The 21,299-nt window shown below is 36.7% G+C and overlaps 1 protein-coding gene across 1 annotated transcript; it reads left to right on the top strand.

The window, feature by feature from the left end:
* Nucleotides 1-18,173: 18,173 nt before the first annotated feature.
* On the top strand, nucleotides 18,174-20,120 carry LOC132186751 (isoflavone 3'-O-methyltransferase 4-like). Its single transcript, XM_059600782.2, has 4 exons — nucleotides 18,174-18,684; nucleotides 19,196-19,509; nucleotides 19,618-19,682; nucleotides 19,766-20,120. Exons 1-4 carry the CDS (start codon nucleotides 18,251-18,253, stop codon nucleotides 20,060-20,062), a joined length of 1,110 nt encoding a protein of 369 aa, XP_059456765.2. The 5' UTR covers nucleotides 18,174-18,250; the 3' UTR covers nucleotides 20,063-20,120.
* Nucleotides 20,121-21,299: the final 1,179 nt, after the last annotated feature.

Raw genomic sequence — 21,299 nt, 5'->3', positions numbered from 1 at the left:
GATCTACTTTAAGTCACTTTCCCCCTTACCCCACATCTTTTTCTTCCCGATGCCGTACAGCTCTCCACACACCCACCTTCGGCACACTTTTACTCCTTCCATTTCTCTACTGTTTTTCACCATTTCTAACACACAACCACCACACGGTTCACATCTCTAGCCACCGTACCACCAATTTTTCCAACACATACCCACACAGCCCCTTCACCATTCCCATCCACACCCCATCTCCGATCATTCCCCTAACCTCCAATTTTTCTCATTCTTTTTGCAATTGTAGGTGTTCATTCACCCACATTGCCTCTGTATTGTGAGTATCTTTTCTTTGCAGGGGGTTTTTGGGTAGTTGTTGCTGTATTTTGCTACTGTGGTCATCAGAAGTGCACACCAACTGTTCGATAAAAGTCCCCAATCAAGCTCAACATTCCAAGAACCCATGCTTCATCCTCTCGGGGGTCCGATGCCCAAGCTATTTCTCCTCCGCCCACTTTTGAAGAGCGGGAGTTGCTATTTGAGACCACCTTCGCCATTCACAAAGACTTCCAAAATCTTGAGGCGACTCAATGGGTGGTCGCCGAGTTCAAGCGAAAGGGGCTCAAGAAGCTGTTCAAACCGATCACCTCCACCGCCTACCGAAAGTTGGTAATTGAATTCTACGGCAACCTCTCCCATGACTGCAATAGATTGGCCACTCTCTCTTCAAAGGCGCAAGGACAAGCTATTGACGTGACAAGGGCCAACATTGAAGCAGCACTTCAATGCAATGATGAGCACCCTCCAGAAGCCGTACATCTTGCTGAGCAACCGCCCCGATTCTATGTGGCGAAAATCATTGAGGATATGTGCCAAGGGCAATATGCTGATGCCCACCATAATGCTGGCAGCCGGTCCAAGCTACCCCAAAGACTTTGGTTTGTGGACTCAATACTACACCGCAATGCCTTCCCCTTGGGACATAAGACTCAAAGGCATGATCAATTTCTCCAAACCCTCTAAGCCTTCCACAAAGATGCTTGGTACTCCATTCCCGACATTATTTGGAACCAAATACATAAGTTTTGGAATGGAGTGCACATTGGAGGAGCGGAGTCCACTCACTCATGGGGGTTGCCTTCCCATACCTCATCACTTATATTCTTCGAAAAAAGGGCATCAAGGGCACCACAGCAGACGAGCCAATTACTACTACTCCTATATTTGGCATTCGCCAATGGAATAAGAGCTGCTCCCACATGCCCCGGGTACTCCCAACACTAGCAGCTGGTGAAGAAGAGAGTGAGGCCGAGCGAATGGCCGAAGATGAACCGGCAGCAGCAAAGGAGGAGGAGGCCCCAATCATTTTTCAAGCCACACAGTACTGCTCCCTTAGTGAAGAGATGGTAGGCCTTTGAAGAGAATTGGCTGATCAAAGATGGGAAGCTCGAGAAGATAAAGCATTGATGGATCAACGACTAGCTGCCTTGGAAGAATTGATGCGGACCATACTTAGCCGTTTACCACCACCTTCTGGAGCATCTACTTCTGGACAGCACTGAGCGGGGACCACTGTCTAGCTGAAGACATAAAATTTAGCGCTCATGGGAGGCACCCCATAGTCTATCCTTTTATTTTGTTTAGTGTGTTTTAAGTTTTTTATTTATTTATTTATTTATTTATTTATCTTTAGTTTTGTTTCTTTTTACTTGTTTGTGTGTTTTCTTATTTTGCAGGGACAAGTGTGCTTCACTTCAAGTTTGAGGGTGTGCTATGAGCCATGCTTTCCCAGATGATGTCGACCATCTCCCGGGTACACTCTTTCCTTTACTTAGACACATTCGGGGTATGGGCACACATGATTGTTCACACACTTTGTCCCAATTTCAAGTTATTTGTTTGTTGTTTAGTTGATAAAAAAAAAAATAATAAAAAAATAAAAAAAAAAAAAAAAAAGAAGAAAGTTAATGCATGTTCATGTTTACCCTAAAATTTTAAGTTAATCTAAAAGAATTGTGGCTTGAATTCATCAGTGAGCTTAAAATTTTGAACACACGATCTGATGAGTGAATATGTCAGTTGAGTTACTTGTTGAGGACAGTTGAAAAATCACATGTTTGATCTGATCACACAAGCACATTAGCACATAATCTGTGAGGTATGACATGAGGCCTGATATGTGTGTTTCTGCATCTTGGATGAAATTGGATGACTTATTAGATGACACTATGACATATATAGTGATGAAAAAAAAAAAAAAAAAAACATATGAAATAAATGACCCTTGATGGCTTTTCACTGAGTAACTGGACCTCTTGCCTTAAACCATTGAGTGTTCACGTCAAAAGGTGAAAAAATGTTTATTTGATCAATGTCATGGTTAGTTGGTTTTGTAGCCTTTTTGACTCGAGTTAGTAGGTCCTTAGGGATGTTTCTACAACTAATGTCCTAAAACCACCTAGTTTGGGAGTCATTGACTTAACATTCGCTACAAAAGTGAATTAGAAAGCTTAAGGAAACCAAACATTGCATAACCTGACCAAAAAAAAAAAAAAAGAGAGAGAAAAAGAAATATGCCATGGTTGTTCATTTTAATAGGGATTTCAATGAATTTTGAGAGATGGAGACATTACATGTTGGAAAGATTTGGAAGTCTCATAATTTTGTGCTAATTCACTTTACACAAATTTCAAACTTGTGATGATTTAGTATGTCCTTTGTAAGTAATTGCACTTTGAGGTTCCAATTCATTGTGAAGCTGGAGTTCATCTTTTTAAGCTTGCTTGTGAATGAAAATCATAATCTTGAAGTGATACTTTAATTGTTGGGATAACATGAACTGTGCATGATGTTTGTGGGTAACAATTCTGAAAAACCCTCACGAGACTTCACTCGTCCTCTAGGGAATTCCTAGAGGTTTAAAAGGCTTGTTGCATACGCTAAATGCAATCGTACATCCGACGAAAGATGGATTTATCTTTTGTTCTCTGTTTTTCACTTTAGTTGTTAGCCTTGTATTGCTAAGGGACTAGCAATATGTAAGTTTTGGGGTGTGTTAAGTGCTAAAATATTCATATTTTCAGCCCTTAACATGCATGTTTAAATCCTTTGGTTTTAGTTAATTAGGTCATTTTAATTCCTCTTTGTGTTTTCCATACTTTTGTAGGCTTTTGGAAGAAAATGAAGTAAATCTGGAAGATTTGGGCTTAAAGAGAGAAGATGGGAAAAATGGGAGCCCTTGACACTGCGATTAATCACAGGTTACTTGCGATCGAGCGCAGTACCAAAGAAGACACAGCACGAAGCAGGCAATCAGCGTTCGAGTGCATAACAGAAAAGGCTCGATCGCAGACCTGCGATCGAGCGCACACGGGTTGCGATCGATCACACCCGTGCGCAGGAGACATATCAAGTGGCGGCCAGATTGTCATTCTTTCCATATTAGGGTTTTCCAACTTCCAATTGTAATAGGTTTTGAAACCCTACAAAATTCTTAGGTTTACTAGTTTGTCAAGGACTTCTAAAGCCTATAAATAGACCCTTAAGCCTCTAGAATAGGTATGCTTTGTAAGGAGAAGAATTGGAGCTCTTCAAGTTCAAGTTTCATGTTTATTCTTTTCCTTTCTTTTCTTTTATTTTATGAAGATGTTTAACATCAACTCTATGTGTGGCTAATTTATTCAGTAGGGGCTAGATTGAAGCCCCAGTTATGTTTTGTTAATATTCAATATTGGCGCCTTTGTGATGATCTTGTTATGATGTCTAACTTGATTAATACAAAGTTTCGTGAATTCCTCATATGTGTGTGCCAGATCAACATGTGCATGTGGTATGGACTAGTTAGTTAAATTAATTTGGATGACCGAGTCCTGGGTTTAACATAAGTAACAATAGATATTCGTGCCGGATTCTTGGATTAATCAACATGGGGAACCGGGAGTAGACACCCATGCCCTAGGCCTCATGTGTTTGTCGATCTCCATAGTTTTATGCTTTCTTAAATAACAACTTAGTAGACACCCATGCTAAATCCTTTAAGAAAGAAAAGAATTAGAGTAGACACCCATGCCTAATTCATTGCTTAGGGAAATCAATAGCTTAAGGAGTATACACCAATGCCCTTAGGTTGATAAACATTAGATATTCATAACATGATCAGAACATTAGCATATTGATGTATTAGCTAAATATAATTAGTGGTGGATATCAAAGCCCTACCTTCTTATCATTATCAATTTAAATCCAATCTTTTGTTTTATTTTACTTTGGGAATTAATTTTAGACAAGATTCAGCAGTCCTCGTGGGAATGACCCCGTATTTACACACTATACAACTATGTTGACCTCGTGCACTTGCGGGTAAAACATCCAATTATTTGCCTATTAATTTAGGTGGGTAATTGTGGAAGAACAGTACACCGGTACGAGCGGTATAATGGCCATGGGCTTACTATATATGTTAACTTTATGGTCAAATGTGTGTGTTATTTGGGCCTTCGATCCAATGGTTGTTTCATGACTACAAAACGGATGTCGTTAGCGGTGTGGGCCACCTGAGGTCGAACTCAGTCGTTCTGTTAGTGTTATGTACGGTAGCCTACAGCGGTCGGGGCACCAGTATTGTATTATAGGTCCCCCGGGACAGTGCAAAACCTGCTGAGAAGGGGTAATATCTCTGGTAGACCATATTGTTGAACTATGACTGTTACTCTATATCATATGCATATATTAAATATCTATATCACACCTATGAAAAACTATCACGATGGAACTATTGCTTACTTTATAAAAATTAGAGTTCATTACAAAAACTGGCATGAGCATTATATGTGTTAACATTCACTAATTTTATAGACTTACCCCTTTATTTTATGTTTTTCCCCCTTCCATTACGAATAGTTGCGCGACTTTAGCTAGCTTATACGAAGATGCCTTCGGAGTAGACATGAGTGATTACGCAGGACCTAATTCGAGTTATCTTTGAGGATATGGACTCTATTTGGCCGAAGTCCTTGTGGGATGATGAAGGAACCACCTAAGCAGATATGATGGATATTCTTATCTGTAACAGGAAAGTTACTGCCAAACCAGATTTAGAAAGGAAAATGAAGAGAAAGATTGAAAGTAAGAGACTTTGAGAGTGAAATGGACAAATTCTTCTTATTGAACAACTTGGCCAATTCGAGATGGCTAATCTCCATACAATGCTTGTACACTTCTCAAAAGATACCCCTTCTTGTACTTAACCAGCCTTATATAGGCTTAACAGTTAAGGCAAGTAGGCTTACAACTGTTTAGAACTAACTACCATCAACTACTATAACAGCTTCCATTATACACGTGCTGCAATGCCTCCTAACAGAATTAACTATCATGCTCATGCTTCCTTTCCCTCCAGCTTCTTAACCCTTCTGCAGCAGCTTCTCATTCCTTCACGTGACATAGCCTTCCTCTCTAAAGCACCTTGCCCACAAGGTGCGGATAAGCATGCTGTAAAGCAAACAAGTTCTCCCAAGAAGCATCATCAACAGTTTGACCAACCCACTGAACCAGAATTTCAGTAATTGCATGATTACTTTGCTTCTTACACCTTCTAGCCAGAATTTTCAAGGGTTTTGGTTGAAGGACCCCATGCACATCCACTGGAGGTAGTTTAGGAATAAGAAAATTCTTGCTACCCAACTTCAACTTCAACTGAGATACATGAAAAACTGGATGAATCCGAGCTGCCACTGGAAGATCTAACTCATAGGCTACCTCCCCCACCCTACGAATGATCTGAAATGGGCCATAAAATCTAGGAGATAACTTCAAAAATCTTCTAGTAACCACAGATTGTTGTTTATAGGGCTGCAGCCTTAGATAAACCATCTGCCCTACCTCAAATTCTTTCTCTGATCTCTTCAAATCAGCATACCTTTTCTTCCTCTGTTGAGCTTGTTGCAGATTGCTCCTTAACAAAGACAAAATCTGTTCTTTGGATCGAAAAACTTCATCTACAGCCTTTAACTTTGTTGTCCCCAGAATGTAGGTGAGTAACCGTGGAGGGGGAATTCCATAAACAGCTTCAAGAGGTGTCATCTTAGTAGAAGCATGCCAAGTAGTATTATACCAATACTCTACCCATGGCAGCCAAGACAACCATTGCTTAGGCCTCTCTTGCACAAAACACCTCAAATAAGTCTCCACACACTTATTAACAATCTCAGTTTGGCCATCAGTTTGAGGATGATAACTAGTACTAAACTTCAAAGTAGTACCGTGCATCTTGAATAACTCCCTCCAAAAGACACTAGTGAAAGTAGGGTCTCGATTTGAAACAATGGAAGTAGGCATTCCATGTAATTTGATGACCTCTTGAACAAACACTTGAGCCATTTTAATAGCTGTATAGGGATGGTAGTCCTTCCACAAAATCCATAGACACATCAGTCCAGACTCTGCTAGGAATGGGAAGAGGCTGCAACAAGCTAGCAGGAGACATATTTTCATACTTAGATTGCTGATAAACTTCACACTCTCTAATAAACTTCTTGAGATCAATAGTCATCCCCTTCCAATAAAAATCTCTCTTGGCTCTCTGCAATGTTTTTTCAAACGCTGAATGGCCTGCAATCGGGTCACTATGCACAAAATGCAAAACTTGTGCCCTTATGGCTTGAGAACTCCCAATGTAAATCCTCCACTCATAAAACAGCAAATTATCCCTATGGAGAAACTTTTTTGGATCTAACTCCCCTTTCCCCCATTGCTCCATTAAAACCTTCTATTAAGTGCTAAAATATTCATATTTTTAGCCCTTGCATGTTTTAATCCTTTGATTTTAGTTAATTAGGTCATTTTAATTATTTTTCTGTTTTCCATACTTTTGTAGGCTTTTAGAAGAAAATGTAGTAAATCTGGAAGATTTAGGCTCAAAGAGAGAAGATGGGAAAAATGGGAGCCCCTGACACTGCGATTAATCACAGGTTACTTGCGATCGAGCGCAGTACCAGAGAAGACACAGCACGAAGCAGGCAATCAGCGTTCGAGTGCATAACAGAAGAGGCTCGATCGCAGACCTGCGATTGAGCGCACACGGGTTGCGATCGATCGCACCCATGCGCAGGAGACATATCAAGTGGCGGCCAGATTGTCATTCTTTCCATATTAGGGTTTTCCAACTCCCAATTGTAATAGGTTTTGAAACCCTACAAAATTCTTAGGTTTACTAGTTTGTCAAGGACTTCTAAAGCCTATAAATAGACCCTTAAGCCTCTAGAATAGGTATGCTTTGTAAGGAGAAGAATTGGAGCTCTTCAAGTTCGAGTTTCGAGTTTATTCTTTTCCTTTCTTTTCTTTTATTTTATGAAGATGTTTAACATCAACTCTATGTGTGGCTAATTTATTCAGTAGGGGCTAGATTGAAGCCCCAGTTATGTTTTGTTAATATTCAATATTGGCGCCTTTGTGATGATCTTGTTATGATGTCTAACTTGATTAATACAAAGTTTCGTGAATTCCTCATATGTGTGTGCCAGATCAACATGTGCATGTGGTATGGACTAGTTAGTTAAATTAATTTGGATGACCGAGTCCTGGGTTTAACATAAGTAACAATAGATATTCGTGCCGGATTCTTGGATTAATCAACATGGGGAACCGGGAGTAGACACCCATGCCCTAGGCCTCATGTGTTTGTCGATCTCCATAGTTTTATGCTTTCTTAAATAACAACTTAGTAGACACTCATGCTAAATCCTTTAAGAAAGAAAAGAATTAGGGTAGACACCCATGCCTAATTCGTTGCTTAGGGAAATCAATAGCTTAAGGACTATACACCAATGCCCTTAGGTTGATAAACATTAGATATTCATAACATGATTAGAACATTAGCATATTGATGTATTAGCTAAATATAATTAGTGGTGGATATCAAAGCCCTACCTTCTTATCATTATCAATTTAAATCCAATCTTTTGTTTTATTTTACTTTGGGAATTAATTTTAGACAAGATTCAGCAGTCCTCGTGGGAATGATCCCATATTTACACACTATACTACTATGTTAACCTCGTGCACTTGCGAGTAAAACATCCAGTTATTTGCCTATTAATTTAGGTGGGTAATTGTGGAACAACAAGTTTTTGGCGCAATTGTCGCGGACTGTGGCGAATTTTGTTTAAAAATTATTTTCCTTTAGTTGTGTTATTTTAATTTTCAATTTTCAATTTTGTTTTTGTCAAAAATATTTTCTATTGATTCTTAAATTTTTCTGTTTTCTATTTCAGGTTGTCGACTAGCATTTTGTGATTGCGATTGAACGTCAGCCTGGTGCTATCGAGCACAGTGCGATCGAATGCACCAACCTGCGATTGAGCGCAGTTCTAGGGAGCATCCGGACCAGCAACACTGAAGCTGCCTGACTGGAAAAGGCAATTCAATTGATGCAAGGTCGTCGATCTCAAGACTCAATCGTCATTCCACTCGATCCTGAAATTGAGCGGACAATTCGACAACAACCTAGAGACAAAGAAGAAGAGGAAGAAATTGAGATGGAAGATTTGCAAGAGAATCCAATTGGGCCAAGAACATTCGAGGCAAATCCACCACCGATGCGGAGACCGATGAAGTAGGCATTCGTTCCAGCAAACCTTCAGCAACTCTCATGCATAGCATATCAACCGGAGGTGGAAGGCAGCTATTATATTTCTCCTCAAATCCTTAATGCATTGACTCACTTCAGAGGCACAGCTACTGAGGTCACAATCTCAACCACACACAAAAGCAGAATGAGGGTCATCACAACCAACTGTTCATACATGTAGGGCTACTGAGGCACAAGTAAAACGATAAAGAGCTCAATGGTTTAGTAGTCATAAATTGATGATTTTTTGGTGCTTTTTAATAGTATTGCAGAACCATAAATTTCCACTGTTAAGAATATTATGTTAGGGTTATTTACTTTCTTAGGTATTATTAGTCTACTAGGTTTACCTTTCCTTAGTCTACTAGGTTTTACCTTTCCTTAGTCTATTAGGTTACTTGCCTCTCTATAAATAGAGGCCTCTATATTCATTATCAATGTAATCATAATAGAAGAGATGTAGTCCTATATGCTTCCACTCTCTCTCTCTTCTCTCTCTCTCTCTTTCTTCCGCTTCTAATATATTATCCAATATATTTAACATGATATCAGAGCCACTTTTCTGTGGCCTCCAATAAACGTCTTTGACGTTTTCCCGGGCTCCCTCCGGTGACCTCCCTTTTCCATTCATCCGCGCGCCACCAAGTGATCATCCTCTCAAAATCTCTTACACGCCTTCATCATAGCCTCATCTGGAAAAATTAATCCCAGATTCTAGCTTGCGAGGCACAGATCTACAGATTTGTGAAAGATCCGCCGCCATCGGCCCTCCATCAACACCTCTGCCACGTCAGCACTTTCAACCCGATCCAAAACGGTTGACCTGGTCCAGTGGGTTAGACTCAAATCCACAGATCCAGCAATCCGATCCATCAACTCGACCAAGCAGATCCATCCAAGGCATCTCCAACCCGATCCAAAATCGGGTTGAGGGGGGATATTGAAGTATTTGAGAAATCAGCCGGATCCAAGATTTTCAACCCAATGGGTTAGAACCGGGTTCTGCCGCTGCCAGCCTCCGTGCACCGCCTCCGGCCACCTCCGACAACTTTTTCGACGAATTCATTTTTTTTTCCCTTTTCTTTTACCCAAACTCAAGTTTACACATTGAGTTTGAGGGGGGATGTTAAGAATATTATGTTAGGGTTATTTACTTTCTTAGGTATTATTAGTCTACTAGGTTTACCTTTCCTTAGTCTATTAGGTTACTTGCCTCTCTATAAATAGAGGCCTTTGTATTCATTATCAATATAATCATAATAGAAGAGATGTAGTCCTTTATGCTTCCGTTCTCTCTCTCTTTCTTCCGCTTCTAATATATTATCCAATATATTTAACATCCACAAATCTTATGTGTCATTTTATCTTTCCTCGTATGCATTGTAATAGTGAAGGAACAAAGAGAGATGGTTTGAGATTTATGTTCAATTTTTCATCAAGTGGGGTTCATATTGGCCTTCTATGGATCCCAATATGAACCACAGGTAGAATCAGAAGCAGGGTCATCATAGCATGGTAGTACACTTAGGGCTACACGTGTACTAAGGAGCCGAGGATGTAGGGCTACACAATGATGTTGTGTTAACTAACTTAGAGTTCATTGTGTTAAACACTTATCACATTCCCCACACATTCCCCATTACTTTTGTTTAGAACGTTATATTTTGCTTGTAGTGGATGAATGTAATATGCCACAATGTATGACAAGTGGCACTTTTGTTACAACCTTTTTGGTTGATTTTGTGTAATGTGACGAGTATGTATGCAATCTGTAATTTTGGCATATAAATAGGTCAATGTTGATGAATTCATTCATGCCTCTATTATAAAATTTTGCATTAAGTTTGCCATACAAGTTATGTAACAAATTCACCACAAAATATAGCGTGCTCACATTCAAATCGGTGAAAACATTAACATACATATAATTATACAAATTAAAAAGGTCATACAATTTAATAAGTGCCTGCTTAAGACCCTAATTCAGGCTAGGTGATACAAAACATGCAATTGAAAGTTACACATCAATGCCCCAAACACAACATTTCCATGCCTCAATGCCCCATCAACCTTAGACAAATCAGCAATACACAAATCACCAACGAAAAAACCAATATATATGTTTGGATTCTCAGTCTGGCTCTAAGTGATGACACTTTACCCTTAAGAAATTAACTTGTTTATACAATTCAGGTAGGACCATCCCTCCACGAGCACATTTTTCTTTGTCATACAATTGGAAAAAACAACATTGTCAAACTTTCTGTCATTACATAAAAAATTTGACAATTAGGAACAAGTACGAAGTAAGAACCATTTCTCAGCATTAACTAGATCTGCCAAATTCAAATACATTTTTATGGTCATACATAGCACACCTGATTTTTTATAGTCGTGGATGTTATAATTAGGGTTGTAAGGCCGCACCTACACTGCACAGGTTCCATATCCTCTTTGGCCAAAGATATTACAAATGCCGACGACATTTACTGTTCATTCTACAGTGAAAACGTAAATCATTTGCAGTAATCACAGTTCCCTTATGTGTTTCACAAAATAAAATTTACAAACCTTTTTCACCTTCCTAGTGTAGAATTCGTCTTCATTGTTTCCTTCCCCGAAAATTTTCTTCTTCCTGTTCATCTTATTGTCTAAACCTAACAATATATACCCAGTGGCGGATCCAGGAGTTGATTTTACCGGGGGCGTCAATAAAATAATAAAATATAATGATAAATAATTTTTTTTCTCTTTATATATTATATTTTTATTATAATATGGTAAATACAATAATAAAAAAAAATTATACCACAATATATGTATCACAAAAAACATATTTATATGCTAAATTGATATATTAGTTACCATGTAGGCACTAGTACAAAAGTAAAGGAAAATACAAAATACAAAGTGCCTAAAATTGCATTCTATGTAGTCTTAGAGAAACAAAATCATTAAGTATTAAATCTGAATCGAAGCTTTCAGTAATTCCCATTTCAATGTAGACAAGTAAATTATCTTTAAGAAATTTATCTTTCATTTTGCTACGAAGTATTGTTTTAATAATTGTTTACTTCTCATACTCTAATGATATTATAATAAAATTATTAGCATATTCCGATAGCTATTAGCCTAAAATGAATGAATAAAAAGAACAAATCTAAGATTGGTAATAATCTTCTGAAACTTGTTGATGCTTGAAAAAAATCCCAAAGTACTATATAAAACGCACCAAAAAAAAAAAAAACAACAACAACAACCATATTGTTTTAGAATAAGATAAACAAAATGCCAAATATTGATAAATAAACATTAAATTTCTTGACTTTTTTTTTTTTTTTTTTTTTAATGTGAAACCGAAACAGCTGGAGGAGTTTTTTACTTTTTTTATTTTTATTTACAAAAAAAAAAACAAAATTTTGTTACCTGGGGCAGTAAACAATTCAGCCAAAAAAAAAAATAAAAAAATAAAAAAATAAAAAAATTTACCAGGGGCGACCGCCCCCAGGTTGCCCCTGCTTCTCTCCGCCACTGTATATACCTAAGATGGGAGGAAATAATCAAGCTCAGAAAAGAAAAATATAATCAAGCTTGCCAAAAAAAAATTATTCTCATATCAATCAATAAACTGCACGTGCTTTAAATAGAATATAATAAAACTAAAATGTCGAATAAATATTTAGATTCATATCACAAGGTTCATACGATGATAACCTAATCCCCTTTCATCATTAAGCAGTCCAACAAATAAGAGGCTAGAAATTACAACAACGTATTGTTATGTCCATAGCATGTAAATGTACATAGAGCTCTACTATTAATGAGCATCTACAGCCCATTCGATAATTAGAATGAATCATATTTACAATTCCAGATTGGTTGAAGCTTTTTTTGGAACTGCCAATGTCTTTTCAAAACAGGAAAGATGAAAGCATCTAGCTTGCTTTTTTTGGAACTGCCAATGTTTATTCATCAGCACAATAATGGAGCTGTTCTTTTCAGTCTGTTCTCAGCATGTTTTATTCATATGCTTTTTACATGCACTATAATTTTAGGGAAAATTACAGTTTACCCCCCCAAAGTTGTCAGCGATTTGCAATTCCGCCTCCAAAGTTTCAATTTTTGCAATCCACCCCCCTAAAGTTTCAATTTTTTGCAATTCAGGCAATCCGTCAGTCAAAGCCGCTTTGACTGACGGAACAGTGATCATGTGCGCCACACGTGATCACTGTTGGCCTTTTTGTACCCAAAATACCCCCATGCTTTTCCATCACGCACGCACGCCCAACCCATGTGACCCATGCCCAACCCAACTCACGCCCAAAATACCCCTATGCTGGAATTCGTTGAATCCCTAAAACCTGGCTTCGAACTTGGTTGGCTTTGCTTAGATCTGGCTTGTCTGTGGGAGGAGAACAAGGTGTGGGGCAAGCACATGGAAGAGGACAAGGCGTGGGGCAACGCGTTAGCTTTCTGGGATGCTCTCATCTCCCAACATCTTTCTTTGAGCTTAGACTTAATTAACCAATCCAAATGCAGCACATGGTTTTCCTGAAGATCTGTATGCCACCAACAAACAAAACATACAAGCAACAAATTGACTTGTGCGATCCCTTTAGGAAGACTGTCAACAAAATGAATAATTAAAATTTGAATTAATTTTGTAGAAAATGACATTCAAAGTTTGAATTAATTTAGTGTTAAAGGGGACTTTGTCTTTGAACGCCAAAGGGGGCAGAGGAGGAGATTTCGATCTGTTGCAGGAGATTCCGTCATTTGGGCTCTCCATCTTGTTGCAGGTAAAGGCAAATTTTCGAGCAATGACCCATCAACGAACTCTGGCGAAGGAGCAGCATCAAACGACGCCGTTTGCTGTGGGTAAGGTGTGGGTGAGGGCATTTTGGGTACAAAAAGGCCAACAGTGATCACGTGTGGCGCACATGATCACTGTTCCGTCAGTCAAAGCGGCTTTGACTGACGGATTGCCTGAATTGCAAAAAATTGAAACTTTAGGGGGGTGGATTGCAAAAATTGAAACTTTGGAGGCGGAATTGCAAATCGCTGACAACTTTAGGGGGGTAAAGTGTAATTTTCCCATAATTTTATTATAAACGAATGACAGATTAGTTTCAGTAGTAAGTTAGGTATATTCATCATAATGGAGACCGATGGGCTGGCTGATAAAGATTGTCATAGAAGGTGATGACACCATTATGGGCAAAGAATTATGTTGTTCTGCAGTATTCTGTAGATTCATCATCTTCCTATGTCACTATAATCTAGCAATTAATAAAAAGAAAATGGATCTTGTTGTCTTAGTTGTTTAAAGCTATCACATAAAGCTTGTAGCATACACATATTTCTTTAAAGATAACTATCTATTATTTTTTAAAGTAGAAGTTAGCATATATACTCCATGAAAAAAAAAAAAAAAAAAACCGAAGAGAGGTACTGTTATGTCCATAGCAAGAGAAGGTGTCTATTTCATCAATGGGGTTCAGTACTGGAAAAACTCCATCAACAAAACCAGATCCATATTTCCATCAAATTAAAACCCCCAACAATTTCATAAAATCCAACAAAACCCACAAACAAATTACAGAAAATTACGTTCGGATTAGTCGGAACCCTAGCCAGACAAACTGAAAGATTGCCGTCGATTGGGGCGGGGGGAGAACCTTGAGTCGTCGGAGAATGGTTTATCGGAGAAGGAGATAACCGACCGGTTATGGAAGTCTTTGGACGCTGGACTGGGGGTTCGCCGTTTAGGATGCAGGCAACAATAGATTGGGGCGGGGGGAGAACCGTGGGTCGTGGCCTTGAGTTTCGTCGAGGAAGGAGAAATCCCTAACTTCACGATTTGGGGGTTCCAAAATAAAGCTCCCAAATCAACCAAAACTCACCGTTTTGGCTGGTGCCAAAACGGTGAGTTTTGATCCTATTTGTCCACAGTAGACACGTAGGATCAAAAAATTCGACTGATGTGACATTCCTTAAAACTGTGTGTTTCAACCAATCAAATGGCAATTAAAAAATTTTAACAGTAAGAATTTTATTGGCATTTCGATTGACACAGGGAGTAAATTTTCGAGAAAAAAACTTAGGAATTTTTTAATTTTGGCGAGTTGACTCAAAGACTTATTATACATTTACCATTATTTTTATTATTAGTTTTTTTATATATTTTTAATTCATAAATAATTGTTTATTATTTTTAAAAATATATATATATTTTCCCTTCCCGTGCAATTTTAGATTTTCCCTTTCCAAAACTACACCAAACAATTTTAGATTTGGATAACCGCATCAATGCGGTAGTTTGCCCTACCGAATAGAAGACGGATCCATTTTTTAAAGGAGCAACGTGAACCAAGTTGAAAAGTTAGTTTTGTTTTTTTTTTTTTAATTTTTTTTTTAATTTTATTTTTACTTCCTGGGCGGGTTGAATTCTTTGCCATGTTCAATTTGGCTTTTACACATAAAGGCAACATAAATTGAAAAGTGGATCGAATGATTATATGTGATAAAGTAAAAAATATATAATAACTTTTGAATTTGAGTTTTGGGTGGTTATATGGACGTTGCTTTTCAATTTCAATTGCTCTACTTTTGTCGGCCATGAGGGTTGGTACTGCGTTTTAGCTTGACACTGTAGAAACAAGTGATTCCCAGCTACATAAGTAATTGAAAATTAAGAAACAGTATGTATAAAATTTTACGATGGAGAAATTACATTAGGAAAAGGTAATTCATATCATATTGGCACGCACAATTAGGAATAGAGAATTAGGATATCTAACAATTATTTGTATCCATTGCTATCAATTGAGATGAATAATTGTTAGATGACTTTTATAGGAGACTTTTCACCATTGCGCATCTAAATTATTAGCAATCTGATCTATTAATTATTAGAAATCCAAATCCAAGAAACATGAGGAAGATAATCGATGAACGTAATTTATTTGGAATTAACATTTTGAGAACTATTTCTAAGATTCTCTGTGAAGTAATTAGTCTCTTTGCAAAAATTTCAAAAAAGTTCTTTTCTCATTAATATTCGTCCAAGCCTATAAGTAGCTTGGTTGCCAAGAAACCAAAAGAAAAATCGTGACCAGCTAGCAGACACTAGACAGAATGCATGCTAACCAATTAGGGATTAGACAGAATGCTTCTTTTCTAAAGATGTAGTAGCCGTGTTATCTGTAGTGATGGATCAATATTGTCCAATTAATTTGTGGATAATGTCCAAAAAAACAAAAAGGAAGGGCAAAATGGTATTTTCATCATCAAATAAAATTGGCACTATTCTTTGTGACATCGCCTCTTTTTATATATCCTCTCAGGATAAGATATCAACACGTAGGATTTGATGCTCATTGTGTGGTAGAATTAGAACCACCTGTTGTACGAAAGGTTGTGAATCCTCTCTCACAACCAAATAAGCAAAAACAAACATAATATAGTATTTAAAAAATATAAACAAAATGACAACAAAAATACAAGATTTACGTGGTTCGACAATTTGCTATTCACGGTATAATAGTAGAGAGATATTTCACTAATTCAAAAGGGGAGACACAAAAAAGTGTTTAAGCACTCACAAACTCAAATTCTCAAATACACCCAATTTCCTCTCAACAAACCTCTCGTCTCCTTCTATTTTCTGCACTCTCTCTGCTTGTTCTCTTGCTGTAAAACCTGATGGCTATTTATAACCATAATGTAAAAGAGAAACAAAAATGGTGGGTGCTTCTTTTGTCAAGCTTTGCAATCTCTAATTAATAGAATGCAAAGGAGAAGAAGAAGGAAAACAGAGACACTGAATTCTGTATATTCAACTTGATTCAAAGAATGATGAAGTATGATGTTTATATACTTTAATAGCATAACAACTTTCTAACTACTTAACTGCAGCTAACAAATTAACTAACAAGTAACTTTAATTAATCTCCAACTAAACTGCAACTGTACAATAACAAACTTACAAACTAAAAAGTTTAGCTTAATACAATCGTTTACAATTTGTACACGTGCATGTAGACAACTCCCATCTGCGGATCCAGGAGTTGATTTTACCGGGGGCGTCAATAAAATAATAAAATATAATGATAAATAATTTTTTTTTTTCTCTTTATATATTATATTTTTATTATAATATGGTAAATACAATAATAAAAAAAAATTATACCACAATATATGTATCACAAAAAGCATATTTATATGCTAAATTGATATATTAGTTACCATGTAGGCACTAGTACAAAAGTAAAGGAAAATACAAAATACAAAGTGCCTAAAATTACATTCTATGTAGTCTTAGAGAAACAAAATCATTAAGTATTAAATCTGAATCAAAGCTTTCAGTAATTCCCCTTTCAATGTAGACAAGTAAATTATTTTTAAGAAATTTATCTTTCATTTTGCTACGAAGTATTGTTTTAATAATTGTTTACTTCTCATACTCTAATGATATTATAATAAAATTATTAGCATATTCCGATAGCTATTAGCCTAAAATGAATAAATAAAAAGAACAAATTTAAGATTTGTAATAATCTTCTGAAACTTGTTGATGCTTGAAAAAAATCCCAAAGTACTATATAAAACGCACCCAAAAAAAAAAAAAAAAAAAAACAACAACAATATTGTTTTAGAATAAGATAAACAAAATGTCAAATATTGATAAATAAACATTAAATTTTTTGACTTTTTTTTTTTTTTTTTTTTTTTTTAATGTGAAACCGAAACAGTTGGAGGAGTTTTTTACTTTTTTATTTATTTTTTTTTTAAAAAAAATTTTGTTACTGGGGCAGTAAACAATTCAGCCAAAAAAATATTTAAAAAATAAAAAAAAATAAAAAAATTTTTTACCAGGGGCGACCGCCGCATGTTGCCCCTGCTTCTCTCCGCCGCTGGCCATCTGAGTTGTCTGATGGGAGTTGTCTGATAGTTGACAAAAGAATAAATCAAAGATTTAATGTAAGGCTGCCAAGTCTGCTACAACTCTCAGGTGCAGAGCATTCTTGATGTCTTCGTACGGTGTGCGTTGGAGATAAGGACGAATCACAAATCTTGATGAACAAATGAGGTGGCAGGCTTGCAGATTCTTTTGACAAGAACTGAAGAGCAAATGTTAGGGGCCAGCTACTCTTAGGTGTGTGATGTTATTGTCCACGCTAATTAATGAACAATATAAAATAAAAAAATAAAAAATAAAAAGAGAGAGAATTAAGAAACACATTTAACGTGATTTGACAATTTATTTATATTTATAAAAAATAACTATATTTTTTTTTTAATAATTCAAGATTACAACATAATATATATATATATATATATATATAAAAAAGAAAAACCTTAACCCTAAATCCTACTTATAAAAACCCTAACCTTAAGCCCTACTTATATAACTTATTAAAGAAATTTTCAGAATACCCAACGTTAACTAGTTTGATCCGTGGGTCAAAAAGAAAAGGCAGCCCACAATATAAGACTTTTCGTACTTTTCCTTTTGCTATAATTATTATTTTTTTGACTATGTGCCAAATTTCAACACCACCTTCATACGGCTTATAAATCGATCGATCAATTGATTAAACTTGCAATATCTAAACAAATTTAGAGCAGATTTCTCTTCAAGTTTCTCCAATGCCCTCTCTATTGAAATCGACCCCAAAAACTTATGATGGTGATCATGAGAATGAAGAAAAGAGCTTCACGTATGCAATGCAGGTGGCGACCTCCATTGCGCTGCCCATGACCTTGCGATTCGCCCTCGAGCTTGGCGTTTTTGAAATACTAGCAAAAGCGGGTCCGGGAGCCAAGCTCTCCCCCTCACAGATTGTTCAACACATGCCAACCAAGAATCTCGAGGCAGCCACGAAGATGTTGGACCGTATTCTGAGGATGTTGGCCACCCACTCTCTGCTGTGTTGCTATGTGGTTGCTGATGACTCATCAAGATCTTTCAATAGGCTTTACGGTCTTTCTGATGTGTCTAAATACTTCGTCTGCAACGAAGATGGTGTCTCTTTGGGCCCTCTCGTGGCCTTGGTTCATGACAATGTCTCGTTAGATATTTGGTATGTTCTCTATTTTCACCTCCACTTTTCTTGTCCTCCCTTTGTTCATAATTAGTGTTTGTCAAAAATGTAAAGGGTGTCAACGTGACATATGCAAAAAAAAATTATGTCAACGTGTTACAAGTGAAATGTTGTTAAAAAAAAGAAAAAACGTTAATGGATGTTTTTTTAGTAGTGTTTGGTGTAACTTAAGATGGTCAAGTGAGAGAAAGTACGTGTTTACGCTTTCTTATCAAGATTAAAAAAAGTTTTGTTGTTCTGGATTCTAGTACAATATTCTTTTATTAATTTATCGTGAAAATCATATGATAGTTAAATATTGGAATTTATATAGTATTTGTAGATTTATTTAGAAAGTATTGCCCGTACGTACAATTCAGTTGCATGTGCTGATTCTGGTATTTTAAGTTCAATGAAAAAAAAAAACAAACTTCTAACAGTACAACTGTAGTCGATCTGTATGGTGTCCTAAATGAATCAAATATGACATCTAACCCGGATTCATTGACAGGTCCCAACTGAAAGATGCAACTCTTGAGGGAGGAATTTCTGCATTCAACAGGGTTCATGGCATGGACACCTTCGCGTATACCGGGTTGGATCCCAGGTTCAATCAGGTTCTTAACACAGCCATGTTCAACCACACTACCATTGTTATTAAGAACATCCTTGACTCCTACAAAGGCTTCCAGCAACTCAAGCAATTGGTTGATGTCGGTGGCGGTCTAGGAGTCACACTTAACTTGATCACTTCCAGATACCCCCATATCAAGGCCATTAATTTCGATTTGCCCCATGTTATTCAACATGCCCCACATTATCCTGGTATACATGCTATTCTTTTATATATAATGTTCTTCATAAGCTATATATATATATATGTGTGTGTGTGTGTGTGTGGATAAAGAGAGGTGTTAATTATTTGTGTTGCAGGTGTGGAACATGTCGGAGGAGACATGTTCGAAAGCGTTCCTAAGGGGGAGGCCATTTTTATGAAGGTGGGTTTTATTGATTTGTGTAGTTTTTGTATATGAGATGAAGAGAAATGGTGTTATAATTTGGATATATATATATTTTGTAGTGGATACTCCATGGTTGGAATGATGAACAGTGCTTGAAGTTGCTGAAGAACTGCTACGAGGCAACTCCGAAAGATGGAAAGGTGATTGTTGTGGATGCAGTTCTTCCGATTGTGCATGAGATTAGCACTGGTGTGAAGAGCAACTGTCAAATGGATGTGCTTATGATGGGTCAAAACCCAGAAGGGAAGGAAAGGACAGAAGCAGAGTTCATGGCCTTGGCAACCAAAGCAGGATTTAGTGGCATCAGATATGAATCTTTTGTCTGTAATTTTTGGGTTATGGAGTTCTTCAAGTAGATTCCTTGCTAGCTTGTAATATTAATATTTGGACATTGTCCCAACCCTTTAAATAAAAATGCTTATGAAAAGTTGAAATGATTTTTGGGTTATGGAGTTCTGTAAGTTCGCACTTCACTGCTAGTCGTAATGTCTATCATGAATCCTTTTGGGCCCTACGTACGTAAAGATGAGAGAAATACTCCTTTTTTTCTTCTTTCTCTGGGTGTTCTTTTTTTTTTTTTTTTTTTTTTAAAAAAAACTTCACTAAGGTCTACTAAACTTCCACCCGTTTTGAAATACTCCACTGAACTTCAAAATCTCTCAATTTAGTCCCTTGAACTTTCAACTGCTTTTAATTTGGACCCCTCCGTTAGATTTTAAACGTCACATGATGTTTATACCCCTGACTTTTGTATAAAATTTCAACTTCTAAAACGTTTTTTTATTTTAAAAAAAAAACAAAAATTAGGGATATTTTGGTCTTTTTTTGAATTTTTAACGGCTAAAATTAACTGAATGGTCCAAATTGAAAGCAATTGAAAGTTCAGGGGACTAAATTGAGAGATTTTGAAGTTTAGAATGGGTATTTCAAAACGGGTGAAAGTTTAGGGGTCCTTAGTGAAGGTTTTTTTTTTTTTTTTTTTTCTTCTTCCCCACATGGACCGGTTGAATTCTTTGCAAAGTTCAATTCAACATGTTTTACTCTTTGTTCCACGTGACAAATGCGTATAAAGTGATTCACAACCCGATTTTATTATCAAATCTTGAATTTATTTCTTAGCTCCTTTTCAAACTCAGTTTTAGTCTTCAATACGTGAATATTTGGTATTCAACGTGAAATAACAAACTGTTTTTCTCAGTAATCTTTCAAGTGCATACGGTATTGCCTTAATCCAATTTTTTTTTGACATGTCCATATAAGAGGAAGAAGAGAATTCGAACTAGTGGCTTCCGCTTCATGAGGCGTGGTCTCAACCGATTGAACTAGTGCCTTAATCCGAATTTTGAGCTAAAAGTTATAGCCAAAACATGCAGTACAACAATTTTTATTGCGGAGTTGTAAGATCAACCTTGACTTTCTTAATTTAATTTGACCAATTTTTCTTTTTCATTTGCCAAACTCATGAGATACCTAATCACATAATAAGACTAAATAAAATAATCATAACAAAGTATGAATTAAACATATAAAATACACACTATAACACACACAACAACAAGCTATATAGAACCTGTGCTTAAATGAACAACTTTG

Source organism: Corylus avellana, chromosome 6, assembly GCF_965113065.1.
Source record: "Corylus avellana chromosome 6, dhCorAvel1.hap1.2, whole genome shotgun sequence".
Lineage (NCBI taxonomy): Eukaryota > Viridiplantae > Streptophyta > Magnoliopsida > Fagales > Betulaceae > Corylus > Corylus avellana.
This window is presented reverse-complemented; position numbering and strand designations above follow the sequence as displayed.